The sequence below is a fragment of the Camellia sinensis genome, chromosome 5 (assembly GCF_055761805.1).
Source record: "Camellia sinensis isolate YWXY chromosome 5, ASM5576180v1, whole genome shotgun sequence".
Classification (NCBI taxonomy): domain Eukaryota; kingdom Viridiplantae; phylum Streptophyta; class Magnoliopsida; order Ericales; family Theaceae; genus Camellia; species Camellia sinensis.
Window position 1 is genome coordinate 7,942,297 of NC_138965.1, and position 27,533 is coordinate 7,969,829.

The 27,533-nt window shown below is 34.8% G+C and overlaps 2 protein-coding genes across 6 annotated transcripts; one reads left to right on the top strand and one right to left on the bottom strand.

The window, feature by feature from the left end:
* Positions 1 to 9,394: 9,394 nt before the first annotated feature.
* LOC114292529 (glycerol kinase) lies at positions 9,395 to 17,492 on the top strand. Of its 2 annotated transcripts, none has more exons than XM_028236517.2 (4): positions 9,395 to 9,959; positions 10,621 to 11,264; positions 11,930 to 12,130; positions 16,913 to 17,492. In XM_028236517.2, exons 1-4 carry the CDS (start codon positions 9,584 to 9,586, stop codon positions 16,952 to 16,954), a joined length of 1,263 nt encoding a protein of 420 aa, XP_028092318.2. In that variant the 5' UTR covers positions 9,395 to 9,583; the 3' UTR covers positions 16,955 to 17,492. The 2 variants fall into 2 exon arrangements, with proteins under 2 accessions (XP_028092318.2, XP_028092324.2); XM_028236523.2 differs by having other exon boundaries at positions 10,624 to 11,264.
* A 290-nt stretch (positions 17,493 to 17,782) lies between these two features.
* On the bottom strand, positions 17,783 to 27,318 carry CPK26 (calcium-dependent protein kinase 26). Of its 4 annotated transcripts, none has more exons than XM_028236496.2 (9): positions 27,069 to 27,318; positions 25,786 to 26,672; positions 25,189 to 25,332; positions 24,952 to 25,104; positions 24,369 to 24,484; positions 23,285 to 23,452; positions 21,124 to 21,348; positions 20,602 to 20,748; positions 17,783 to 18,136 (listed from the first exon to the last, which is right to left on the bottom strand). In XM_028236496.2, exons 2-8 carry the CDS (start codon positions 26,585 to 26,587, stop codon positions 20,626 to 20,628), a joined length of 1,731 nt encoding a protein of 576 aa, XP_028092297.2. In that variant the 5' UTR covers positions 26,588 to 26,672; positions 27,069 to 27,318; the 3' UTR covers positions 17,783 to 18,136; positions 20,602 to 20,625. The 4 variants fall into 4 exon arrangements, with proteins under 4 accessions (XP_028092297.2, XP_028092303.2, XP_082724273.1 ...); XM_028236502.2 differs by having other exon boundaries at positions 26,837 to 27,106; XM_082868147.1 differs by having other exon boundaries at positions 24,952 to 25,332; positions 27,069 to 27,261.
* Between the last annotated feature and the right edge of the window lie 215 nt (positions 27,319 to 27,533).

A 27,533-nucleotide genomic window follows, 5' to 3' on the forward strand; every position in this document is an offset into this window, starting at 1 on the left:
CAATATAGACTTATTTATCCTCTTGAGCTCTAGCTTTTTCAACCCAATCCTATAAAAGTTTGACTTGATCATAATTTAAACACAATTTTAATTAAAATACACTTTCAATTTATTTCCTTCTTTCATCATTTGTGATCTTTTTTAAACTTTAGTTACTTCTCTCGTCTATTTGCAAAATTTTATATATCTTTGTAAAAGATCCTTTATAATTTTTTAAGGATGCATAATTTAGTCTGAACATCATTAAAATCACCATGTCCATCTTCACAAACTTTGCAATAAAAAAGAAATTACACAGAGATTATGCATCCTCCAAAATATCACATTTTCCCATGATTTTCTTTATACATGTTCCAAAACAAACTTGAAAACAATCATACCATTTGTGTATTTTTTATTCCCTTTCTTGAGTAGTTTTCTTTCCTTTGGGTAGGTGTTAAACTATCCTTTGGGTAGTTTTCTTTCCTTTGGGTAGGTGTTAAACAATCATACCATTTGAAAACACACATCAAACTATTCAAAAAAACACATCAAACTATTCAAAACAAAAAAAAAAAAAAATCACACAAAAGATTCAAAAATCTTCAAACTACAATCTGAAAAGAAAGATTTCATAAACTCACAATTAAGATCCAATTGAGAGCATTCAAACTATTTAGAAGTAATGCAAACAAAAAAAAAACAAAAAAATGCTAATTTTTTTGTCTTCCCCAACAATAAATAATAATAAAAATAATTAGTAAAGAGAACATCGTCCAAAAAATAGATAAATTCATAAATTCAACCTAATCAAGTAAAGGGAACTTTTTCCTCACCCTAGTCAAAAGTTTAGCAGAGGGGAACTTTTTTCAAACCAAAAGTTTAATCATTCAATCAATCTCCTTTCACCTTCCATTCCCTGTGAATTAACAAACACATCAAACAAATCAAATAGAGAAACAATTTATGAAGCATTTGGCGAACATATGAAATGGTTTTTTATCAAACAATTTATCAAGCATTTGGTGAACTTTGTAGTAGCAGAAATTATGTAGTGGCAAAACCAATTATTTTGAACTTCAATAATTGTAAAATTATACCCAAATCTTTACAATGGAATGCATAACAATAAATTTAATTAAAATAATAGGAAATAGGTTGTAATTTATGCCAAGTGACATGAAGAAGTTGGTCTTTGAACTATGAAAATCGAGTAAAAGATTAAATCATCAACTTACGACATGAATGTACAAAAAATAAAAAATAGAAGCAAAAAAATGATGGAATCTTCGTTACCTCTATTCGTAGAGCCTTTAGAACTATTCTCCTTACCAAATTCCAATGCCTCTGTTATCCTTACATGCATTGATAATTTCTCTACAACACTCCAACTCAACATAAAATTGTGCATTGATTTTAGAAGAAAAGATCTTTCGTACTTAAAACTAAAAAGAAAAATTAAAGTGAAAGCAATTTCAAAAATCAAAACACATTTAAAAATGAAACCCATTTCACATTTTAGAAATCAAGCATGTTTAATTTTTCCAACACAAATACAATTTCAATTTGGAACTTTGTATATAATATTCTTCATTGAGCTAATAATATGTTACCTGTAGATCAATGATCTGATTTTGATAAGAAAAATTATTGTACAATAGAGTTGAAAATGCAGATATCAAAATCTAAAACCAAACACAAAATTACTATAAATAATACTTGGAATTCGAAAATAACTTCATAATTGAAACAATAAAAAATGGGGGAAAAATTTTAAAATTTGAAATCATATTAATGGAGAATTCTAAGAAAATAAAAAGACCTTCGCTAATCAGTTAACTGAAAATAGCCAATTAAGTCATGAATTTCAAAATCAATTAACTGAAAAAGATTTAAATCCTAACAGTTAACAGAATAAAAATTTAAAGCCATGGTTTTTTTTTTTTTTTGGTAGGTGTTAAAGCCATGGTTGTTTAACTTGACTATACAAATCCTAACTATTAACACATTCATTCATCAAATGAATTTGTATTAATGATTTTTTTTTATTTCATCATTAACACATGACACATGACACACAAAAAAATATGTATTTTTATTGTGTTCAATCATATACCTACAAATCATACCTATAGCAAGCATGATGGATGATAAAATTCCTAGATTTGTATAGTGAAGTTAGACAATCAACCAAAGAAATAATCACTAAATAACAATGATCAATCACTGCTTCAGTAAGAATACAAATCAAATTCTTACCTCAATGTTTGGAAGTCCTCAAGCTGTCTAATGATCAATCATTGTTCTTAGGAAGTATCAAGCTGTCTAATGTGAGCCTATTAAGCAAACACAATGCATTTTTTTTTTATTTTTTTATCAGCAAAAACAGAACTGAAGCAACAAAAATAGAGCTACAAATTAATTCTGGTGTATTTCAGCCCTTCTAGAGAGTGTAGAAAATCATTCATGTTGCAATGATAGAGATTGGCCCACCCATTCACCTAAAATGCAATTCTAATTTTGATAAATTCCACGATTTCGCACCAAACTGGTTAAAGATTCATTTAGCAACCAAGGGTTAGTTTCACTTTTATCCCCCTTACAATGTCACTATTTTTCTACTTCATCTCTAAACTATCAATCTCATCTAAAGATTTCATCACATTCATTTCAATTTCAACAAACAAAAAAATTCTAATCTTTGTTCATATGGTCCAAACACCCATTAAATTTGTTGAGGGTGTAATTTGTTCAAAATAGTAGGAAAATTGAGTGTATCCCCACTCCCATATCAGTATTTCAAGAGTATTTAGCAAACTCAAAAGTATTTAGGACCCATTTCATGAATTAGCACCCATTTCCCATTAAAGAATCAAACATTTCATAAATCAAACCCATTTAAACTAAAATAAACACAGATTGGGGCATCTGTTTAAACACATATTGTTTAAATTGAAATAAACATAAATCAAACTGAAATAAACAGATTCCTGAATCTAAATTGGGGCATCTTCAGATTTAACTAATGAAACTCATGGAAACCCATTTAAAAAATGAAACCCATTAAAACCCATAACATCACAGATTTCAATTTCAACAAACAAAAAAAAAAACAACAATTAGCAACCAAGGGTTAATTTCACTTTTATCCCCCTTACAATATCACTATTTTTCTACTTCATCTCTAAACTATCAATCTCATCTAAAGATTTCATCACATTCATTTCAATTTCAACAAACAAAAAAATTCTAATCTTTGTTCATATGGTCCAAACACCCATTAAATTTGTTGTGGGTGTAATTTGTTCAAAATAGTAGGAAAATTGAGTGTATCTCCACTCCCATATCAGTATTTCAAGAATATTTAGCAAACTCAAAAGTATTTAGGACCCATTTCATGAATTAGCACCCACTTCCCATTAAAGAATCAAACATTTCATAAATAAAACCCATTTAAACTAAAATAAACACAGATTGGGGCATCTAAACTGAAATAAACACAGATTGGGGCATCTAAATAAACACAGATTGTTTAAACTGAAATAAACATAAATCAAACTGAAATAAACAGTTTCCTGAATCTAAATTGGGGCATCTTCAGATTTAACTAATGAAACCCATGGAAACCCATTTAAAAAATGAAACCCATTAAAACCCATAACATCACAGATTTCAATTTCAACAAACAAAAAACAAAAACAAAATTTAGCAACCAAGGGTTAATTTCACTTTTATCCCCCTTACAATATCACTATTTTTCTACTTCATCTCTAAACTATCAATCTCATCTAAAAATTTCATCACATTCATTCCAATTTCAACAAACAAAAAAATTCTAATCTTTGTTCATATGGTCCAAACACCGATTAAATTTGTTGTGGGTGTAATTTGTTCAAAATAGTAGGAACATTGAGTGTATCCCCACTCCCATATCAGTATTTCAAGAGTATTTAGCAAACTCAAAAGTATTTAGGACCCATTTCATGAATTAGCACCCATTTCCCATTAAAGAATCAAACATTTCATAAATCAAACCCATTTAAACTGAAATAAACACAGATTGGGGCATCTAAACTGAAATAAACACAGATTGGGGCATCTAAATAAATACAGATTATTTAAACTGAAATAAACATAAATCAAACTGAAATAAACAGTTTCCTGAATCTAAATTGGGGCATCTTCAGATTTAACTAATGAAACCCATGGAAACCCATTTAAAAAATGAAACCCATTAAAACCTATAACATCACAGATTCCTAGGGCTTTTTAAGTAACTATTTAAGTAATTCAGGAGAAATGTAGAACCTTTATATCTCTCAAGAATAGCTTTAGACATACCTAGATCAGGAATTTGTCTGGCAACATAGTCTTTATTCCCCAGTAAAGGCGATGAGGAAAGAGTATTCACCCAGTAGTTATTCCATAGCAGATCCAAGAGGTGGCAGTCAAGTGATGATTTGAAATACGTGATGTCCAATGAATAATACTGCAAAAAACAGCCAGCTTAAGTTATCCAGCTTTAAACCATCATTTCCAGAAAGGAGTTGATGGAAAACAAATTAACCTGTTTGCAATGTACACCAAAGTCTTCAATCTTGTTTAAAGGGATGGTTTGATACTCAGAAACAGGCTCGTCTGGAGGTTTATATCCTTCTGGGTGTGTTCTGAATGCCCCAATCTCAACTTTTCCAGCCGAAACAGTCCTTGTTAGATCAATAACAACCCATTAAAACCCATAATATAAACCCATCATATTTGCAACTCATTTCAAATTTATTTTATGAAATCCATCAAATTTTCAACCCATCACATTTTTTGAAATACATATAGAAATAGAAACCCATTTCAATGATATCAAAACCCATCATATTTGCAACCCATTTCATAGGTTAGAAGAGTGAAAGGGCAAAGGAGAATAGGAATGTCACCTGTGAAGAGTTATTGGAGATTGCAGAACCGAAATCGAGAGAGAAATTTAAGCTAAAACCAGTGAGGAAAATGGAGAGTTGCTGGAAAATTGAGAGTTGCTAGAGTTGCTGGAGTTAAAACCAGAGAGAGATATGAATCTATCTCTTAACATGGGAAAGGGAAATAAAGGAAGTGAAAAGACACATTTTGGGGGGAAAAGCAAAAACAAAGAAATTATCTTGACCCTTAAATACTTGCCAAGTATGATCTCAACCCTTAATTCAAAATGTATCTCTCATACATTTAAGACATTTTCAAAAAGTCTCTTGCCTTATTATATAAATTTTTTTTAGTTTGCTTGGGTTTCAAGCAAAGGTTCTTTTCTTTCCCTCCAAGCAACCTTTCTTTGTCTCCAAGACAATTATCTTTCTTTTCCTCCAAGTTTACTTGGAGACGACTCTTGATTTTGCCTATAAATTTGAACTCATTCTCTCAACTTACTTCTATGGTTTTTCTTCTTGGTCCATCTCTCTTTCTTTATGAGCCAACTTTTAGAGTGAGAGTTAGCATTTTATTTAAGAGGAGAATTGTAGATTTTGTTAAACTTTACATACCTTTCAAATCCACAACCTTTTGAGATTTATGGTAATATAGCAGATGATTACAGCATTGGTGTTTGTGGGACTTTGCATCAGGTGATCATGGAATTGTTTTGAGGTAATCCGGGTAATATACAATATGTTTCCTCCAATTCTCTTTGCAAAGAGTTTTTATCTTAATTACTTCACGTTTATACTCCTCTTGATTATTATGGTCATATGTTAAATTCTGTGGAATCATTCTTGTTGATACGTTTGATTATCCTAGTCATTTGATAAATTCTGTGAAGTTGTTCTGTGTAGTTAGTATTGATTTGTTTGGCTAAATGACGTGAAAATACTCTATACATGGATTAAGTGGATCTTGCCAATAGCCCAGATAAGCAGTTGTGCTTGGGTGAGGTGGGTGAGGTCGGTCACTAGTCATGTACTGAGTAGGACCAAGTATTTAGTCCTGGATAAATTATCATATGTCGAGTTGACTTATCTGTGCAATTTGGTAAATTGTTTGGTATCTCAAATCGAATTGTTTGTGCCATGTCGTAAATTGTTGGATCCCTGTTGATTTATTCTCTATCCGAGCATTGTTTTTCCTGTCATATTGTATACTTCTTGAATTAATTTATTTTTCAAGTATAGAGCAAATCTAGTGGCGATTGGAGTTGAAGCATTTAAAAGATTATTGAGTTGGAGATTTTTGGGCCCATCACTATATATTATTTTTTGTAGATTTGTATAAATTATAAATTATATACATTTGTGTAATTATTTTGGAGTCAACTTGTATTTTTGAGGTTATTAATTAGTTAGAATTTTAAATTTGGGGTCGATCTAATTTATTAACGGCCTGGAAGTTGGGGCGTTACAACAACCATTTGATTATTTACACTTCTCCAGCAATAATAATGAGTGGAAGTTTTTCCGACAACCACAACTCCATGAGCCGAGAGGAGTACAACAATAAAAGCTTAGAGGATGTTCATAATTTTGATGGTATTCTTAACTTAGAGAAGATTTACATTGTAAGGGTAAGTTTCTTGAAAAAAAAATAGCAAAAATAACAAAAATGGTTCGTAATTTTTTCCAGACTAAACTCCCGAAGATATGATCAAAATTCGGAAACACAGACCCCGAACATTGTTTATTTGTTCGGGAACAAGTAACCGAACATTTATTATTTGTTCGAGAACAGATAACTAACTCGGACAAAAGTCAAACCGAAGAAAGAATGAGGTGACATAAATCACAACCCAATCCAGTCTTGTCAAGGCAATTGACAGTAATCACACTTGGCTCTTCTTCTTCTTTTTCAAGTACAAAAATCTCAACCCAATTTCTTAATGACATATTCTAAGGATTGAAGATTAAAAACCCTATATTTATTTTCTCACTGAAAGGTCATGAATAAGTATGTGAGATGAAATAGTAATCACCTTCGCGGGTTTTGTTACGATTTTTAGAAGAGAGATTTTTTGGGATGCGAGAGTGTGCATTTAATTGAATGGATAAATGTTTTCACAAGGATAAGTTGGTATTATTTGAGAGGAGAAAAGAAATTTTAAAAGTTTTAAAATTTATAAGTGGGGGTCTAAAAAAATGGGGGGTCCAAAATTATTGATGGGGTGTTAATAGCAGCACTCATTTATATTTATGCTTTTTATTTTTATTTTTTTTATTATTGGTGCATTGAATATTGGAAAAATTCTTTATAAGTTCTATTTGAAAAACTTATTTAATGTGAAGTCTTATGAATATTCTTTTAGAGTTTGAAATTCTATTTAAATATGAATGTGTTCCATAAGGTCTTATGAGTTGTAAATGAATGATATTAGTGTACTTTTATATCTCTAATTTGTTTTCATATTGTATTTTATTTTCTCATTCATCATATCACGTTTGGGAAGATTTGTAGGAAAGATAAGTCCATAGGCAACGACCGTGCGAGTTTTTTTCGCCTTGATCGTGGGATTCCAGTACATTTTCAAAATGTTGCTTAAATGGATGTGGATATGGTCGATGATATGATGAAGTTTGAGGCTTATGTGTTGATTTCTTCGCCAGATTTCGACTCCATCGGTTGAGGGGAAGAGGTATATATATATATATTTTTGTGGTTAAAGTGTGTTGCTATTTGTTAAAGTGTGGATTGTTCATATTTAACAAGGCATTGACAATCTATTATACTCATTGATAGGCACACTTTGGCCAATTTCTAATTGAATGTGTGTATTTGGCATTGTGATGGTTGATGTGTTTTGATATGATCGACGTGTGGGGTGGTGTATATAGGTTTAAAGGTATTTAGTTTTGATTGTTAATTGGATGTCGAATGTGAACCATGTCATAGGATGGCAATTGTGCATTAGGACCTGGATGATCGTGTTACGATGCATGTTACATTTTGTGTGTAACGCTAATCTACATACACCATGTAGTAGATGACATTTGTGTGTTTGTTTGGTTGTATATGTGTTTGAATGTGCATCGTGTCTTTATTGTAATCAATGTTTATTGGGGATTTGGGTTTGTATAGATTGAATCCCATTGTTCGATATTGAAGTTATGCTGGGTTGGGGGTGATGGTGGTTCAATACATGAGTTGGGTTAAGATGTTACATGTTACATTTAGGAGGTTACATTATTCATAATTCAACGATGAAGCATTGTAATATCACGTTGGGTTTGAGATGAGAATCATATGGGAATGTTACGGTAGGTTTGTGATATTACATGTTACATTTATGTTGGGTTTGGGATGAGAAGCATATGTGAATGTCATGTTGGATTTGAGAATGTCACGTTGGGTTTGTGATGTTGTATGTTACATTTATGTTTTGAATTTCAAATTTTCAACCATATAGATATGATCACAATCTATGGAAACATTAGATTTCTCATATATAGTATTGTCATTAATCAAGTAATTTTGAATTTCATAAGCATATGAGAATGTCACGTTGAGTTTGACAATGTCACATTGGGTTTGAGATATTATGTTATATTTACGTTTTGAATTTTAAATTTCGAACCATATAGACATGATTACAATCTATGCTAATATTAGATTTCCCATATATAATATTGACATTAATTAGGTTATTTTGAATTTCGAATTTCTAACCATATAAATATGATTACAATCTATGATAACATTAGATTTTCGATATATGGTATTACTATTAATTAAGTTATTTTGAATTTTAAATTTCTAATCATATTAATATAATCATAATAATTTATGATAACATTAGATTTTTCATATATGGTATTATCATTAATAAGATTATTAATTAATTAAAATTAAAGGTAATTGTGTCCACAAGAAAATTATAGACGTATTGAGTTATAAATTTTTTATAAGACGGTATAAGTTATTTCGAAAACTTATAAATAATTTAGACTTAAATATTTTTATTTATTTATTTATTATTATTATTATTATGTGAAGTAAGGAGGAAAGTAGTCGAGAAGTGGAAGTGGAAAAAGGCTCACGGCTGTGCTCAAAGCACACTAGTGATTGTGTTACGTCCGTTTGAGGTGTATTATGATCTTATTTTTATGATCCAAATTGTTGTTTTGTAAGGTTTGTTGAGTACTTCATGCCTATCAAAAATCATATTAATCAGATATTAACAACTAGATGATCGATAACCAAAAAAAATAAATAATAAATTTTTCTTTTGAAAAATAGCATAAACAATATGCAATTCGATCATATAGTTATTGATATCCGATTAATATGATTTTTAGTAGGCATGAAGTACTCAACAAACCCTATAATATAAACGGTTTAGATCATAAAAATAACACCATAATACACCTCAAACGGAAAGCACAGCAGGGACCCTGTTCCAAAGTAATGGGGGGCCATGAATGAGAGATGAGGTGAGAGTGAGAGTGAGAGTGGTTGGCATTTGTGAGGCCAGCGCTCCCCAGGAAATAGATATCCTATGGCTATGCTATGGGGGGGATTATTCCAATCATTGGATTGGTGAGTCAGAGAGAGTAGTAAAACCGAGTCCTCTCTGTTCTCCCTCCATCTCTATTTATTTTATTCTTCTTGGTGGAATTCTGTTTAAAAGACCAATTTCAATATGGCGCTAATGTTGTATCCAATCAATACTAATACTAATAATAATAATAATAATAATGATAATAATATTAAGAATAGGATAGTCGTCGTCCCCAACAACAGAATCCTAATTCATCCTCCTCTGGGTTTTCCCTCTTTGTTCCAAAGAAAACCCCCCATCCATTCCCATAAATTCAAACTTGTTTATCACTATCACAATCCTAATCCCAATACCAATTTAAGTTCCATACATAATCATCGAATAATCCCCACCGTCTCTGCCATAACTTCCTCAGCATCAGCATCAGCATCAGCATCAGATGTCATTGAAATTGATGGGGACAACACCACCACCACCACCACCACCACCGCCACCGCCACAACCACCGTATCCTCCAGTAAGTGCTTTGTTTTTTCAGGGCTGGCTTCCACCTTTTATATATATGAAGAACACACACATGATTCATTTCACTGGAATTTACTTTTTTATCTTATTCTCAGTTTGTTGGCATTTTCATATATGGAAGTTCAGATGATTATATATATATATATATATATATTTTTTTTTTTCTGGGTTTCTTCTTATTTACTAGTATAGTAAATCAAATTTGCTTCTACATTTCCTGCACCCAATCTTGCTTTTCAAATTGATCCATGTAATAATAATACCCTTCTCTATGGTCTGCCCTTTGCCTCTACTAGTACTAGTACTAGTACTAGTCTTTGATTTGTGGATAAACAGAAACCAAATTAACTTAGACACGGCCTATCCCCAAAAACCCACAATATTCTATATGTATTATTCCAATACATGTAAACTAACATTAACATATATCCATTAATTCCAACACCCAAATTCACTATTCAACACTCTCAATCAATTCTTAGGAACTAAGCTGACCTCTGTACATAGGCCTTGCAGTGGCTGGATGCATCATCTGAATCAAGTTTGATGTCATCACTATGCTTTCCCTAGAATTTGCTTTCTTTTTTCTTTTTTTTGGGGGGGGTTGTTCTAATTATCTTCATTTTTGTTCTTCTCCATTTTATCTGGTCAAGAAGAGTGGCTGGAATTTGCGACAAATGTGTCAGGAGAATGGGATGGATATGGAGCTGATTTTTCCAGCCGAGGGAATCCAATTGAACTTCCAGAATCAGTTGTCCCCGAAGCTTACAGAGAGTGGGAGGTCAAGGTGTTTGATTGGCAGACTCAGTGCCCCACCCTTGCAAAGCCAGAAGATTCCATTTTTTTCTACAAATCAATAAAGCTACTTCCCACTGTTGGATGTGAAGCTGATGCTGCAACACAGTACAGCATTGATGAGAGGAATATAGGAGGTACAGATGACTCTGCCTTTGCCTTTGCATATCAATCCAGTGGATGTTATGCAGCAGTTTGGCTGATGGAGGACCATGCCACATACAGATTATTAGAGTTAGAGCATTGCTTGATTGATCCTCGAAATCGGGAGTCACGTGTGCGGATTATTCAGGTTGTCCGTGTTGAAAAGAGCAAGTTCATGTTACAGAACATCAAGGTCTTTTGTGAGCAGTGGTACGGGCCATTCAGAAACGGGGAGCAGCTAGGTGGATGTGCCATCCGTGATTCTGCATTTGCTTCCACGGATGCCTTGAAAAGTTCAGAAGTTACTGGTGTTTGGCAGGGCCTTCATGCTGTTGCCTGCTTCCAAAATTCTCAGACCGTGAGTTATGAAATTTATGTCTTGTGATATTGTTATCAGACATGAATTAGTATGTGATCCTTCATCTGCTTTTTGGTTATAAATTATCCTTATAGTTTTGCTCTATTGAATTTCTTATAGTTGGTGTTGTTCATTTGACAAAACTACTAGTTCAGCTGATCATGCCTTCATTTGCATGACTTTTCCTACTAATACGTGTCATCAAGTAACTCGTCACTTTGGGTTAGCCAGCAAATAAGTGATTTGGCCAAGTATACAGGTGATCCACTTAAACATTGCAATACATGACGGATAACTGGTCCTTGATATAGTCCCTTTCTCTTTTAGGCTCTCCACTTACGTAAGATAACTGGAGAAAAATAAAATAAAATAAATTTATATGCCAAATGATTCAATAGAGAGTGTTCGTAGTTGTTCATTTACACTAAAATTAAAGTTCTCAAAGCTGGTGGTATGTGGGAAAGTTAAAAGCTTTTAAATGTTGTTTTTATAACTTCTTAATTATTCTTTCTTCACTAGGATTTGAGTTGTATCTTGTATAGCCTAAAATTCTCATGTTAAAATATAAATTTTCATCCATGCAATTGATGCTCATGAATTTGATGCATATAAACATAACTCCATAGTCTGATTCGTTAATTGTTTTCAAATTTCAATTGTTTCAGAATGTGCTGCAAGAACTTTTAGATGACAGTGTGCAAAAGTCAGTGAGAGATGACCAAAATCTGGTATTGCTTCCAAAGCAATTGTGGAGTTCACTGAAGGAAAGAGAAGATGGACAAACTTGCTGTGAGGTGGGATGGCTATTAGATCAGGGGCAAGCTATCACATCAAAATGCATCTTTTCACCTGATGCAGGGTTAAAGGCAAGTAATACAAATACACACTCCCACATTTTTAATTTCTTCTGTTTTAATGTTGTTCCTAGTCAAGTGTGTTACTGGCTCCAAATTCTGAGGTGAATCATAAGTTAATCCTAAAGAAGTTTGACTGCTCTATCAGTAGCCGCATATACGGCAATATTCTCATTGGTTTCCATTCTTTTTTTGGGGCCATTTAACGGGTTTGCACAAATGACCGATTCTAGACTTTTTTTTTGGAGTGTCTTCATTTTGTTCTAGCTGTACAAAAACATTTAAGCACAATAGATGGCTTGGTCATCTGACCTGGTTAGTTACCCGGTGTTCCAGGACCCTACCGTTGAAATTTTTGCTTATGCTTAAAAATTCATATATCTCAATAGGGTATAGTGAGCGATCTTGGGAAGGTTTGAAATTAGGAGGAACTTGTGGTCGGTGATTGAAAATATGGTTGGAGTTGGATTATCCTTTAACCCATTTGTGAGCCCCAACTGTGCAACAAAAATTAAACATGTTAAGGGTTCTAATTTGAGCATGGTTTTAGTTATAGAGGGAATTACATCATATTTTCTTTAAAAAGTTTGGATTGTAGCAGTGGGATTGAACTTGATTTGATGGGTAACTCTGTAAGATTCTTGAAAGCTCTTCTGTATCTTGTATATTCAATGTGTGAATGATTACAATCAGACCTTAGATTATATAGCCCTAAATCCTAAACCAAAAGGGAGAATACAATTTTGCCTCTAATAGGACTCTAACACAACCATACCTCTAATAGGACTCTAATTTGTACAACCATAATCATGCCTAATTTGGAAAATAATAGAAAATACACAATATATTCTTACACCCCCGCTCAAACTCAAGGTGTTTTAGCAGAAAATACTGAGAGTTTGCTAAGAAGAAACTGAAACCGAGCGGTAGTGTGAGTCTTGGTGAAGAAGTCCACAAGTTGCAAAGCCCAAGGGATGAAAGGAAGCGAGATAGAGGCAGACTGCAGATGTTGGCGAACAAAGTGACAATCAATCTCAATATGTTTCGTTCGCTCATGAAAGACAGTATTGTGAGCAATCTGAACAGCACTGCGATTGTCACAATAGAGAGAGGTCGGAGAAGATTGAGAGACACCCAAATCAAACAAGAGACAACGAAGCCAAACAATCTCAGCAGTGGCATGAGCCATAGCACGATACTCAGCTTCGGCAGTAGAGCGAGCAACGATTGATTGTTTCTTGCTTTTCCAAGAGATTAAGGAATCTCCAAGAAACATACAGAAACCAAACGTAGACTTACAATTAGTAACATCACCAGCCCAATCAGAGTCAGCATAGGCCACCAAGTCCAAAGAGGAAGTAGAGGACAACAATAAGCCCTGAAAGATAGTACCCCTGAGATAGCGAAGAACGCGAACCAAAGCAGCCCAATGGGTAGAGCGAGGAGCAAAAATAAACTGACTAACCACATGAACAACATAAGCAAGGTTAGGACGAGTGACAGTCAGATAAACTAAACAACCCACAAGCTCGCGATATAAAGTGGGATCATCCAGAGGGACACTATCAGTAGAGTTAAGCTTCACATTAAGCTCAATAGGTGTATCAGAAACCTTAGTATCAGTAAGACCAGCACGATGAATGACTTCATTAGCATACTTAGCCTGAGACAGAAAATAGCCCTTGGGAGAAGAAGCAACCTCAATACCAAGAAAATACCGTAATGGACCCAGATCCTTCATTTCGAAGGTGCGGAAAAGATGCTGCTTGACCTCAGAGATAGCAAAAGAGTCCGAGCCAGTGATGATCATATCATCCACATAGAGCAAGAGAGCAACAAAACCAATTGAGGTATGCCGCAGAAATAAAGCAGAGTCAGAAGCAGAAGGATGAAACCCAAGCTCGGTAACAGCAATCTGAAATCGATCATACCAAGTACGAGGAAACTGTTTCAGACCATACAGAGCACGCCGAAGACGACAAACCTGTCCAGAGGGATGGTTAAGGCCAGGGGGAGGACGCATGTAAACCTCCTCAGTGAGATGGCCATTAAGAAAAGCATTCTTAACATCCATCTGATAAAGAGGCCAAGAACGAACAGCAGCGACATAGATCAAAGTACGGACAGTAGTCATTTTGGCAACAGGAGCAAATGTCTCCTCATAATCAATACCATACTCCTGAGAGAAACCTTTGGCAACCAAACGAGCTTTGTAACGCTCAAGAGAGCCATCAGAATGAGTCTTGACTTTGTAAACCCATTTGCAACCAACCAGGTTCTTACCAGCAGGTAAAGGAACCAACTCCCAAGTACTAGTTTTTTGTAAAGCAGACAACTCATCTTCCATAGTTTGAACCCAAGGAGGCCTGTGAGGATCTTGACAGGCCTCCTTGTAAGACTGAGGTTCTACAAAAGAGTGAATAACAGACAAAAAAGTACGATAGGAAGCAGAAAAACAAGTATTAGATCAACCCAACCTGTTTGGAGGATAACGTGCTCGAGGAGGATATTGATGTGCAGTAGGATCAAAGTCGTCAGAAGCAGGAGGATCAGCAGTAGGGGTGGAGACAACTGGTAGAGGAGGAGCCTTATGACGAGAATAAACTAACAACGGAGGAGGAGAAGAAACTGAAGAAAGAGAAATAGCCAGAGGTGAAGTAAGAGGAGAAGATGAAACAAGCTCAAGAGGAACTGTGGAGATGTACTCATCAGACGGTACCTCAGAAGGAAATGGGTCAATGTGAACGAAATCCTCTTTGGAAACTGGAGCAGTGACAGGAGGAAGTTGAAAGTAAGGCAGACGTTCGAGAAAAGAAACATGACGAGAGACATAAAGACGACGGGAAACAGGGTCGTAACATCGATAACCTTTCTGAGTAGGACTATAACCCAAAAAGACACAGAGGACCGACCGAACACTAAGTTTGGTCCTATCTTTGCGGGAAAGAAGAACAAAACAGGCAGACCCAAACACACGAAAGAGGGAATAGTTAAGAATTTGGGAGAACAAAGCCTTATAAGGAGACCGACCAGAAAGAAGGGGAGTAGGCATGCGGTTGAGAAGAAAAGCAACAGTAAGAACTGCTTTCCCCCAGAATAGAGCCGGAACTGAGGCAGAGAAAAGAAGAGACCTAGCGGTCTCAAGAAAATGACGGTGTTTACGCTCAGCTCGACCATTTTGGGCAGGTGTATCTGTACAGGAAGTTTGGTGAATGATACCCAAATTAGCCAAATACTCACATAACTCATTTTTAAAATATTCCCCACCCAAGTCAGACTGTAACACTTTAATTGTAGACCCAAGCTGAGTAGTAATCATAGACTGAAAGGTACGGTATATCTGATAGAAATTGGATTTATGAGTCATAAGATAAATCCAAGTGTAACGGGTGCAGTCATCAACAAATGACACATAGTATGCAGAACCCCTTTTGATGAGAACAGGAGAAGGGCCCCAAACATCAGTATGAACTAAAGAAAACGGTGTATCAGATATAGAAGTACTTTTACAAAAAGGTAAAGTTGTCATTTTGGCAAGTTTACACCCCCGATATTCAATAAGTTCACTAGGAGAAACTTTACCCAAAATACCTGACTGAGCTAAAGACCATAAGCGGTCAGCAAACAAATGCCCTAATCGAGAATGCCATAAGTAGAAAGGACTAGACAGAGAATCTAACTGAAAAGAGGAAAAGGTAGTCAAAGAGGTTGCTATAGGCAGATCTAAGCTATCCACCACATAGAGGTCTCCAATTCTACGACCGATCCCAATCTGCTGCTTAGACATTCGATCCTGTACAGAACAGATAGCAGAAGAAAAGATAACAGCAAAACCAGCGGCATCAAGCTGACTGATAGATAATAAACTGACAGATAACTGAGGAACATAAATGACAGATGGAATAGAGACAACAGACATAGCAGACGGTAGGATAGACCCAACAGATACAACAGACACAACAGACATACTAGATCCATTACCCACATTGACAATAATAGGAAAGGGAGGAGGAGTACAATTGTGAAGTAAGGAGAGATGGGGAGTCATGTGATAAGAGGCACCAGAGTCAAAAAGCCAGACAGACGAAGAGATACCTGAAGAAGACCCAAGCAAACCTGAATGAAGAGATGAAACAACGGAAGCAGATGGAGATGGCTGGGAGGTAGCCAATATATGCTGAAGTTAACTAATCTGAGCAGTCAAGGAAGCCAAGTCAAGATCAGGAGTCGGAGCAGATGCAACATACGCAAGTAGACAATATGTGTGAATGATTACAATCAGACCTTAAATCATATAGCCGTAAATTCTAAACCAAAAGGGATAATACAATGATGCCTTTAATAGGACTCTAACACAACCATACCTCTAATAAGACTCTAATTTGTACAACCACAATCGTGCCTAATTTGGAAAATAATAGAAAATACACAATATATTCTCACAAACTCAACATACTTCTGTAATAAATATGATATAGGTACATGGTCACATTCTTCCAGAATTCTGAAAATTTTAAAATAGGTACATAAGAATGTTTGGTTGCTTACCTCAAGCAAATGGATATGCACACCCCCTTTAATTTGGAAATTTTAGTAACATATATATATATATATATATATTTGGCCTGTGATATCAGTGTTCCAAGCTAATATGCAGAATAGCCGAAGCAATCCCTCTTATGTCAGGCCATTTAACAATATTTTTCATTTATGGGTGCTTAGTAATTCATTGTGCACAGACCATTATACATCAGGATGTGCTAGTTTTAACATCGGGTATTGTTTCTTTTGCAGGAAATTGCAGTAGCACGCGAAACTGCAGGTATGGCACAGTAGCACGTGAATCAGCAGGATTTGGACATCTTATTTATGCAGATTGATCGCCATTCCCACCAGCATAAAGCATTTGCTTACAAGTATAGAAAGGAAATAGAACCGTTACCCTGGCATGCCAACAACAATTTAATTCTGATTCAACTACAAGAAAATAGTTGTGATACAAAAAACGTAATATCATGGTTTGAGTAACTATGTACAACATATTACACATGTTAGATTAGGCTACAGCTTTGTTGTTCCCAACAAAATGTGATGTTGGTATGGAAGAGCACCTTCTACACAAATTTGCTGCCAGGAATATGCATTCTATCTTCTCAAATGCCTGCAGGTATTTGTTTACTTCACTTATTGCAGTTCCAATGCAAACATGTATTTTTGGTTGTTTTTTCGTTGTTTGTTTTAAAGGGTGTATCTTTATATGTTTGTCCAAACCTTGAAATCCGAACCATCTCACATCCTCATTTCCACATTGTCTCAGTAGATGTTTTGGTTTTATATTTACTGCCCATTTGATGGGAATACTTGTTAATGATAACATGTATTGTTGATTCTTCTGTTTTTTTTTTTTTTTTTTTTTTTTTTTTTTTTTTTTTTTCAGGGATATGGTTGATTCATTAGATGGCTGAAAAACTACTGAATCATATCAAACAGCATCACCATGCAAGGAATTAAATATACCACAATGATCAATGCAACTGGGCTTCTTTATCTTTAATTCTTTTTATTTTTTGGGGGGTTAATTTCATGTTCCCAATGACTTTGGTAAATAAACTTCCACATGCAGTCTCACAACTTTCATTCCTAGAAAAAAAACAAGCGCAGCTATTTTCAATCATCAAAGTGCTCTCAATTGACTAATCCATACAAACTAAAAAAAGTCAACATTTTAACAACACTTCGATCCTGAGTAGCAAATGCACAACCGAAAAAGCAGAGCCCAAGAGAAAGAAAGGCACAAAATAATTTGGCAGCTTAAATAGCTGTATTAGTTTACAATGCTCACAAATCACAACATTTCCAGTCATACAACAATTTAAAAGGAAGACGGACGAATGCTCAACCGTTAAAACCCCAAATTTCAAATAGTTGGGTAACAAATGTATCAGATCAAGGGAGCATCCAGAAATTCTCTGAAGAAGCTTTACCACTGAACCTCCTCTCCTTGCTTTGCTGTACAACCTGCAGATATGTAAGAATATGAAATCACAAGTCAATCACATAGCTCAACAACAAAAATCATTTGACGGGTGAAGATGGCCTTCCCAAATGACAACACAATTTACTGATGCAAAATTTCCCTCTAAAATTTGATTAGTTGCTAAAAACATAGGCAAAAAAATGCCGCAATGTTGGGGTAAGTTTGGAAAGATGTGGATTCCAAATCAATGGATTGGAGTTTAATTGAATAGAAAAACAATCAAAGAAGATAAGTTCAGATAGATTATATATATATATATATATATATTAGTAGGATCCTTTGTAATAGCTAGAAAGAGTATGCTTGGCATGATTTCAAATTACTTTTATGTGGTGATTTCACATCCATCATGATAAAGCTATTTAATTCAATCTTGAAATTCATGAGTAAATTATCATACCAAAATTTGAATTATTGTCCTCAAATGATTAAGGTTAAATCCCTTGATATGAAATCTACATCCATCCAAACAGACCCTGATCTTTGAAGCTTCAACTTTCAAAAATGGATGAACGTTTTTAGTTCTTTAGTACAGCTCAATGACACGGAAAGAAAGTTTCTTCCAATTATTTATTCTAACTAATATCCATAAATCATCATAATTTTACATTTTTCCCCCGGGGCCAATAGGATGCTTTCTAACACTCTGAACCTCCAGCCCCTCCCTCTCCTCAAATCAAAATACGGGTAAATAATAAATAAAATATAAAAATGTAAAAGCAAAGAGAAAAAAGGAAAACAACACTTACAGCAAAACTTACAAATATTATTTCAGAATTAATTGGATTTTCCAACAAAATTCTTCATTTTCAATCAAAGTATAAATTGTGAAGTAACAATTCCTAATAGCATCAAATGCATTGTAAAGGATCCTGAATATAGAATAAGCATCATAAAATTGAAGGAACCAAAACAACAAAGTACAGAGCCATTCATATTTTGATGCGTATGCCCGCCAATAATGCTCTACAACAAAATGCGGAAGAAGTAATTTCACAGCAATTTGTCCAAGCTCACTTTCAAATGCTAAAAGAGACCTGCTAATTATCCATCAACTTGTTGAATGGTCACAAAAGAGTGATGGAACAAACTGAGAGAACTTATCCACTGTATGTTGAATTACACCTTTATAGACCTACTAATTATCCATCGACTTGTTGAATGGTCACAAAAGCGTCATGGAACAAACTGAGAGAACTTATCTACTGTATGTTGAATTACACCTTTATAGGACCTCTCAACCAAAATAAAAAGGCAAGGCTGATTCGGAAAAAAAAGGCAACAAAATTGTTCGAACTAAGGTAACATTCTACAAACAAAAGGATTGCATCATTTATCCGTATTGCATCGGTAACATTCTCACCGCAATCCTTCATGATGCAAGACAATCTCAACACAAGTTTGGATTTGCTAAAGTTGAAGATCTCAACTTCATATGTGAAGTTGGCACATTGTGGGACCAATTTGTACCCGTCTCAGTGATCTAAACCGTTTATCTCATATGACAAACTGAGAATAGCGTACATGCAAAAAATTAGGTTGATCAGACGTAAGTAATCATATGATCAAATCACATATATATTATAACAAATAATGGTATGCCAATCGATGTTGGATCAACTTAATTTTTTGCATGAATAAACTATTTAGATCACCGAAGTGGGTCCAAATTAGCCCTATAATGGGTCAACTTCACCATGAAGTTGAGATAATAAACTTTAGCAAATCCGGACTCATCTCAACACAATGCATTACCAAACTTAAACTAGTACTCGTCTGACAAGCTGAGTAATTAACCAAACAAAATCATTAAATTTGTTGTGTCAAAGTTGGTATTAATGCATGGTTGACTTACTTCATTAAATGGTATCGTAAGTTAGAGATTAAACATTTTACCTTCCATCAAGTATGCAATGTATTTTTTTTTTTTTAATTAGTATCAAGTATGCAACTTCGTATTCTAACACAGTTCTATAATCTGAGAAGTCACTATTTTTCATAATCAGTCACGCCTACAAAAAATAAAAAATCATTAAATTTGTTGTGTCAAAGTTGGTATTAATGCGTGGTTGATTTAGTTCATTAAATGGTATCGTAAGCTAGAGATTAAACATTTTCTCCAAACTTAAACTAGTACTCGTCTGACAAGCTGAGTAATTAACCAAACAAAATCATTAAATTTGTTGTGTCAAAGTTGGTATTAATGCATGGTTGATTTAGTTCATTAAATCGTATCATAAGTTAGAGATTAAACATTTTACCTTCCATCAAGTATGCAATGTATTTTTTTTTTATTTTTTTTAATTAGTATCAAGTATGCAACTTTGTATTCTAACACAGTTCTATAATATGAGAAGTCCCTATTTTTCATAATGAGTCACGCCTACAAAAAATAAAAAAAATTATGGGGAATGGGGTGGTTGAAATGCATAAAGTTGAAAATTACCTGTACATTGTCTCAATTTAGAAGCTAATGAGCTCCTGGTGCATCTCTCATGCTCAAATTCACACTGTTTCGCATAGTTCGTCTTCCAATTCCTGCATTGCCTTTTTGCATCATAGCAACAAATTCCTGATAATCAATCCTACCATCCTGAAAGAACACATCCATCAGAATCTATTAGTTCAACTAAGGAGAGAAACAATTCCCCCATCCCATGCAACTATGTGTTTAATGGTTACACAATCATTTAACTTTGTGCAATATAAGAAGATATCAAGTTGTTTGCAAGCAATCCATATCAGAGTTATACACGCTTGAAACATACAATGCGCCATTGAGAGATGTTAAGAGTGAGTCCAAGCATCCTAGACATTGTTTGGGTCAATCAGTTTAGTTTGATCAGACATGAAGGGAATAATTGATGACTCTATTCTGTAATCAAAGAACAGCTTCTCAATAGTTGCCTAAATCTTTAGACAATATTACAGGAATTATGTGATTCCATCCGTAAGTATGAGGACTTACATTATCTTGATCACCTTCTCGAATAATATCTTCAAGTAAAACATCGGTCATGTTATGTTCTGCACAAGCCATCTGGAGCTCATCGACTGTAATATAACCGCTTCCATCTTTGTCAAAGTATCGAAATGCTGCCACGAGATGTTCCTCACGCTCTAGTTTGTTGAGGTGAACTGTTGCAGCAATGAATTCCCCATAATCAATGGTCCCACTGTTGTCCACATCAGCCTGGAAACAACAATGACTACTCAGAAATTTTAAAAGGGTTTAACATATAGAGCAAGCATGATAATGTGACAGGCCAAAAATCACGCTCATAACTAAAATCCTCAAGGCAATTTATAGACAAACATGAAAGGCAAATCTAAGATCCTTGAAAAAGGGGGGTGTCTATATTATAGAGCATAATCAACATGTTGGTTTTACCATGACATAAGAAAAAATACAGTAATTTCTCTTTATTTTTAATTCCTAGTCTATAAAATGCTTTCAACTCAACAAGACTTTATTCCAATTACTAGAAATTGGACACATGGATCAATTTCCTCTATTGATTCTATTCGAAGTCATATCCTAAGTTTAAGTATAAAATAATCATGTCATTTCTTATCAACTCATCCTATGTTCTCATTTGACTTGCTCTATTTCTTTTACCACCCTTCACATGGACCAAATCAGTCCTCTTCACGGCCTCATTAATCAGTCTACGATTCACATACCATACCATCTCAAACAAACTTCCCTTATTTTATCTTCAATTGGTGTCACTTTCTAACTTCTTCCTAATTGATTCATTCCTTATTCTATCTATCTATCTATCTATCCATTTCACTCATTTTAGGAACATTTGTTTTCTTAACCACTCAAGGTTTGGTACCATACATCAAAGTAGGTTTTAAAGCATTCTTATAAAATTTTATCTTCAACTTAATAGGAATCCCACGATCACGCAACACTCCCAATGCACTCCCTCCATCTCATCCATCTCATCCATCTCATCCATCTCAGTCTAATTCTATGTTGCACATCCTCTTCAATCTCTCCATCTAAGTGATCCAAAATATCAAAAATGGTCACCATTGGTTATCCCATCAACTTTCTAGTTTTGCAGAAGCTTCATTTCATCTATTCTGTTTTATTCCTACTTACCTTAAAACCTTTAGATTCTCTTCATAATTTTGGCTTAAATGCGCTTGTTTTGTCAACTAAAACTATATCATCTGCATACAACATACACCAGGGAATATCCTCTTGAATGTTTCTGGTAAGTTCATCCATGACTAATGCAAAATGCTTTAAAAGGATGAAAACCACGTCAGGAGGGAGATGGACAGGATCTTATTCAGGTGTGACCTAAACAGGCTCCCCATGGTTTACAAATGCATCATAACTCAGAAGATCTTCCCTATCCATATAAAATTATTGACTACATTGCTGACTAGATTTTTTGGTAACATCAAAATATTCTAAATCAAGAAACAACCAATTATTCCTACCACAATATCTAAGACTTCTCAGTAAGTTCTCCAATCTCCATTTATGCAACCTTTTCTAATCGTCTTATCTACATCATCACACCTGTTACCGTCCCAACCTTAAATTTTATTGAAGAAAGTTAAATAAAATGACACTGTTTCCAATCTTCCAAAATGAGAAGGGTTATCTGAAGGCTATGTGCACTTCATTCCAGCGAATCACATAACTTGACCTTGTCATCAAAAATATTTGAGCAATAAAATAATAAAGAGACAGAAAACTCACGAAAAAGAGAAAAGAAAGAAGGAAATAATATACACAAGCCCTACAAAACCTACAACAAAGCCCCATTACCTGACATTATCAAACTTATTATTGTCACAACTATAAATTTTATTGAAGAAAACAAAATAAATGATACAATTTCCAATCTCCCGAAATGGGGAGGGGTCTAGCTCAAGGTTTATGCACTTCATTGCAGCGAATCACATAATTTAACCTTATCATAAAAAATAAAAATAAAAATAAAAATGACCGACAAAATTGAGAGAGAGAGAGAGAGAGAGAGAGAGAGAGAGAGAGATAAACAAGTGAAACAGAGAAAAGAAAGAAGGAAATGTCAGACACATTCCCTTCAAAACTTACGACAAAAGAACACACCAAGCAAACTTTGCAACAATTGTCTTACCGCATCCATAAGGTCACGTATCTCCGTGTCCTTTAAGGTAGAGCCATATCTTCTCAAACCAGCTTTGAGTTCATCAAATGTGATAGCACCACTATTATCAGTATCCATTGCCTGAAACATCTCTTTCAAACCAGCAATTTCTTCCTCTGACAGGCTTTCAGCTATCACCTGGTGGCAGAAAGTATGCAAAGTTGGAATTTTTAGATGAAGAAAAATGCTACAAGTGTTAAAATCAAGTAAAAATTGCTTTCTACATAAATAGGGCAAACAGCCTGTTAAGTGAATCAAGCCTTTAAGAGCTCCTTCTATGGTTTTATAATTCCAAAGAATAGAAACATATAAAGAGTGAATGAAAAATCCAAACAGAAGAAATCCAATATTCATATATGTGTAATACATGCATGAGTAAATTTACAATATTCAATAAAAATTGTTGCTGTCAGCCACCATTTGGCTCTCCTATTACTTGCCATTTAGGAACATCATGCAAAAATAGATGCCAAAATACTGCTGCGAGATGTGTGATTAAGTTCATTTGACTGTCATGGCAATGTAAACCCTTCTTATGAGGTAAAAAATTAAGAACAAGTTGAAGAACATAGCATCCAAATCACTCAGAAGCATGGAGAGTGCGGCATTGTTCCATGCAGAGGGTAAAGCATAATGGTGGTTTGGTATTCCTACCAACTTTGGATCACCTTTATGCAAGACTCATAGAATCATCCTTGGACACAGACATGATGCATGCTTACAAACATTTGGAACGAACATAAAAACTATCCAATATATAAACATATCTTGGTATTTATGAATTTACTTTAGAAAACAGGTATATAATGTGTTTAACCATTTACAAGTAAGAGCCAGATGAGCAAAAAATGGAGTAAAAAATTTGTAAGCAAGTTAAACTTGTCCACCATTTTTGAAGAAATAATGGTGAACTCTGTTAAGTATCCAAATTAGTGTCAGAGACACATTAACAAAGAGTCACATGGGCTGATGCTGGCCTCCACCCCTCAAATGGTAAAAGTATCCTACATATCACAAAATGCATACTATATAACTATGTCATTAATGAACATACCCGTAAAGCCATCTTCTTTAACTTATTCATTGCAGAGAATTGTTTGAGGCGAGAAAGTACAGCAGGATCCAAAGCTCTATCAGGAGCAACTCCATTTTCACCAATCCAAGGATGACCTATAGGATTGTGATGAAAGAAATATAACTCAATCTGATCAGGAAATAACAAGGTCCATTGGAAAGTGCAAAAGCAAATCTAATTCAACATCCCTGGGGTGCAAATGTCATTCTAACCCATTGCCTGCACCTGAGAGCGCACCCATAATTTCACCACAATCTGTTATCTAAGTATAAATTTAGAGGTATTATCGATACTTTTTGCTTTCATTAGCCTACAGGAACACCCTAAATATTATGCTCCCTTGGAATGCATACACTGGCCTTCACGCAATTATGCTATTTCCAAGCATCATGCATGCAATAACCATAAATTGGTTACACAATGCATGGTTTGTATTTCAAACAGAATTTCATGCCCCATACTGAGAGGCAATCACCATATGATTCCAACTTCCACATATTCTTCCAAAATAGAGATGGCCAAAATAACAACCTAAGATAAATTAGGAAGGAAGGTAACATACACAATACTTCATGAGCAGTTAACCGTTCTGAAGGTCGAGAGCATAACATCTTTCGAATTAGATCCTTAGCACTGTCGGATATTAGGGGCCATGGATCTGAATCAAAGTCAATGTGTCCCTTCAAAACCGCATCAAATATCCCCTGTTGTGTTTCTGAATGCCAAATAGAATAAACTTTTAGCACAATGCATACACAAGTTGAACATTTGTACATATAGTTTAACAAAGCAAGCACACCTGCCCAAAAAGGTGGTACACCACTTAGCAGTATATATAGTATGACACCTGCTGTCCAGACGTCTGCTTCTGGTCCATAATGCTTCAAAAGCACTTCTGGAGCAACATAATATGGGCTTCCAACCACATCAGTGAAAATCTGACCTGAAGCAGTAGCAAGTACCACTAGTTTAAAAAAAAAATATATATATATATATATAAACTGAATCCATGTTTTGCTGTACATTCTATGATATCTGAAAACTATACACAAAAACACCACAAGAATTGGATTTTTCATCCTTTCTTCACAATCTAGGGACAGTGGATTTGACTTGAAAGGAGCAGCCGAACAGGCAGCGCAGTCTTACTAAAAAGTGCAGGCTCTGCTGTTAGGCATTCACAAATAAATTCAACAAGTCCTAAAGTAGGCCATTAAAATGGGGCATGTGTTCATAGAAACAAAACATTGGTCGAACAAAAAGGACTAATTTAAAAAATTGAAAATAAACAACAGAATTTGTAATTCGGTTCATTCGCATGCTTTCAGTTCATTTGGTGAGTGTAAGAACAAAAAGGTGGAATATTTGATTTTTTTATTAATTGCCCCAAATTTACCTGGCTTGAAGAAAACTGAAAGTCCAAAGTCGATGGCTTTGAGAGAGAAATCATCATCCTTGTTAACCAACAAGAAATTCTCTGGCTTCAGATCTCTATGCATAACCCCAAGTGAATGGCATGATTCAACAACCCCTACAATAATCTTTGTCAATTCAGCAGCCTTCCTCTCACTGTAATGTCCCCTGTGAATGATGCGATCAAACAATTCGCCCCCACCACAGAGCTCCATCACGATATGAACATACAAGGAGTCCTCGTACGCCCCCTTAATGGTCACAATATTCTTGTGACCCGCCAAATGATGCATAATCTGAATCTCCCTCCTCACATCCTCCAGATCTTCTTTTGATATCAACTTCCTCTTGGAGATAGATTTAGATGCGTATTCAATGCCGGTGGAAATCTCAGTGCACAAGTAAGTAGTACCGAACTGTCCTTGCCCTAATTTATGGCCCAAAGTGTAAAGATCGCGAATGTTGGCAGTCCTATGACCCAAGACATAAAAATTCTGGTTATCGGTGCCGCGTCTCATGGTGATTTCTTTTACAGGACCAACAAGAGGAAGATTACTGTTGTTGTTTTTAGAGTCTTTGTTAGGGTTATCCTTGGAGGGTTGTTGAGGGTTGAGCTGTTGAGAGTTGAAGGCAGAGGGTGAGTCAACAGAAGAAGAAGAAGTAGTAGTGGTGGTGGTGGTGGTGGTGGTGGTGTGCTGCTTGGAAAGGGACTGGTCTAGGGGCTGACTGTATCTGTAGCCCTGAAAAGTTTTCACTCCAAAAGATCCACGGCATGTGTTGCCCATGAAACCATAAACCCTTTCCCTCTATATACTTGTATTGTATATATTCAGAGCCCCTCTCTCATCCAGTGTTTCTTCATCAATTACACTGTAGTAGCAAATACCCAAAAAAAAAAAAAAATTAAATTAAATTAAAAAAGGGTGCCTGAATCTCATATCAAAAACTCAGAAACATCTCAGCATAATATTTTTCTAGCTATTAGAAAGAAAGAAAAAGAAAAGAAAAGAAAAGAAAAAAAAAAAAACACATACAGATCGGAGCAATTGGCAGCTACAAATTACAAAGGATTAATTGCAAACAACATTTCTAAGTAATCAGGAAATTGTAAACAGATGATGCAGGGAGATAGATGATAAACAAAAACAGGGGTGTGGTGAAGGTTGTGTGTGAGAGAGAAGAGAGAAACACCAGATCCAGTAGAGGTGGTGGTGATGGTGGGAAGGAGTAGAGAGAGAGAGAGAGAGAGAGAGAGAGAGAGTTTACATTGGAGGATAATGGTAAATGGATGATTGACATCAACTACTCCGCCTTCAATATAAATAAATCTTAAGATCTCCTTCTCTTTTTCTTCTCTTCTTCTGCGGTTCCTTTTTCCTTTTTTTTTTTTTTGTTTTTTTTTTGCCTTATTGCTTTGCTACTTCAGATTCCAGAGACAAGTGCTTTCAGCTTATGGCTCAGTCCCTGTTTGCCATTAGCTTTTTTTTAAGTTTGAGATTTTTTTTAATTTGAGATTAAAAAATTTAGGAAAATGATTGAGAGCCCTAAAAAAGTTGCCCCTAATACCCCTAATTTCCAATTTTAGAAACTGTTTTTTTTTTTCTTTCTTTTTTCTTTTTTTTTTTTCTTTCTTTTTACCCGAAATGGAATTTCGAGCCATTCGGGGCTTTCCATTTCGGGCCCTCAATCACCGCCCAAAAATTTATTTGGTTTGGTTTTTTATTTTTATAA

Excerpts from the sequence above, each read along its gene's own strand:
- LOC114292529 (XM_028236517.2), top strand. The coding sequence starts at position 9,584 with ATGGCGCTAATGTTGTATCCAATCAATACTAATACTAATAATAATAAT. Across the intron at positions 9,960-10,620 it reads CACAACCACCGTATCCTCCA|AAGAGTGGCTGGAATTTGCG; the intron begins GTAAGTGCTTTG and ends TATCTGGTCAAG. Across the intron at positions 12,131-16,912 it reads CACCTGATGCAGGGTTAAAG|GAAATTGCAGTAGCACGCGA; the intron begins GCAAGTAATACA and ends TTTCTTTTGCAG.
- CPK26 (XM_082868147.1), bottom strand. The coding sequence starts at position 26,587 with ATGGGCAACACATGCCGTGGATCTTTTGGAGTGAAAACTTTTCAGGGC. Across the intron at positions 23,453-24,368 it reads TAAAGAAGATGGCTTTACGG|GTGATAGCTGAAAGCCTGTC; the intron begins GTATGTTCATTA and ends TTCTGCCACCAG. Across the intron at positions 20,749-21,123 it reads GAGAAGGTGATCAAGATAAT|GATGGTAGGATTGATTATCA; the intron begins GTAAGTCCTCAT and ends GTGTTCTTTCAG.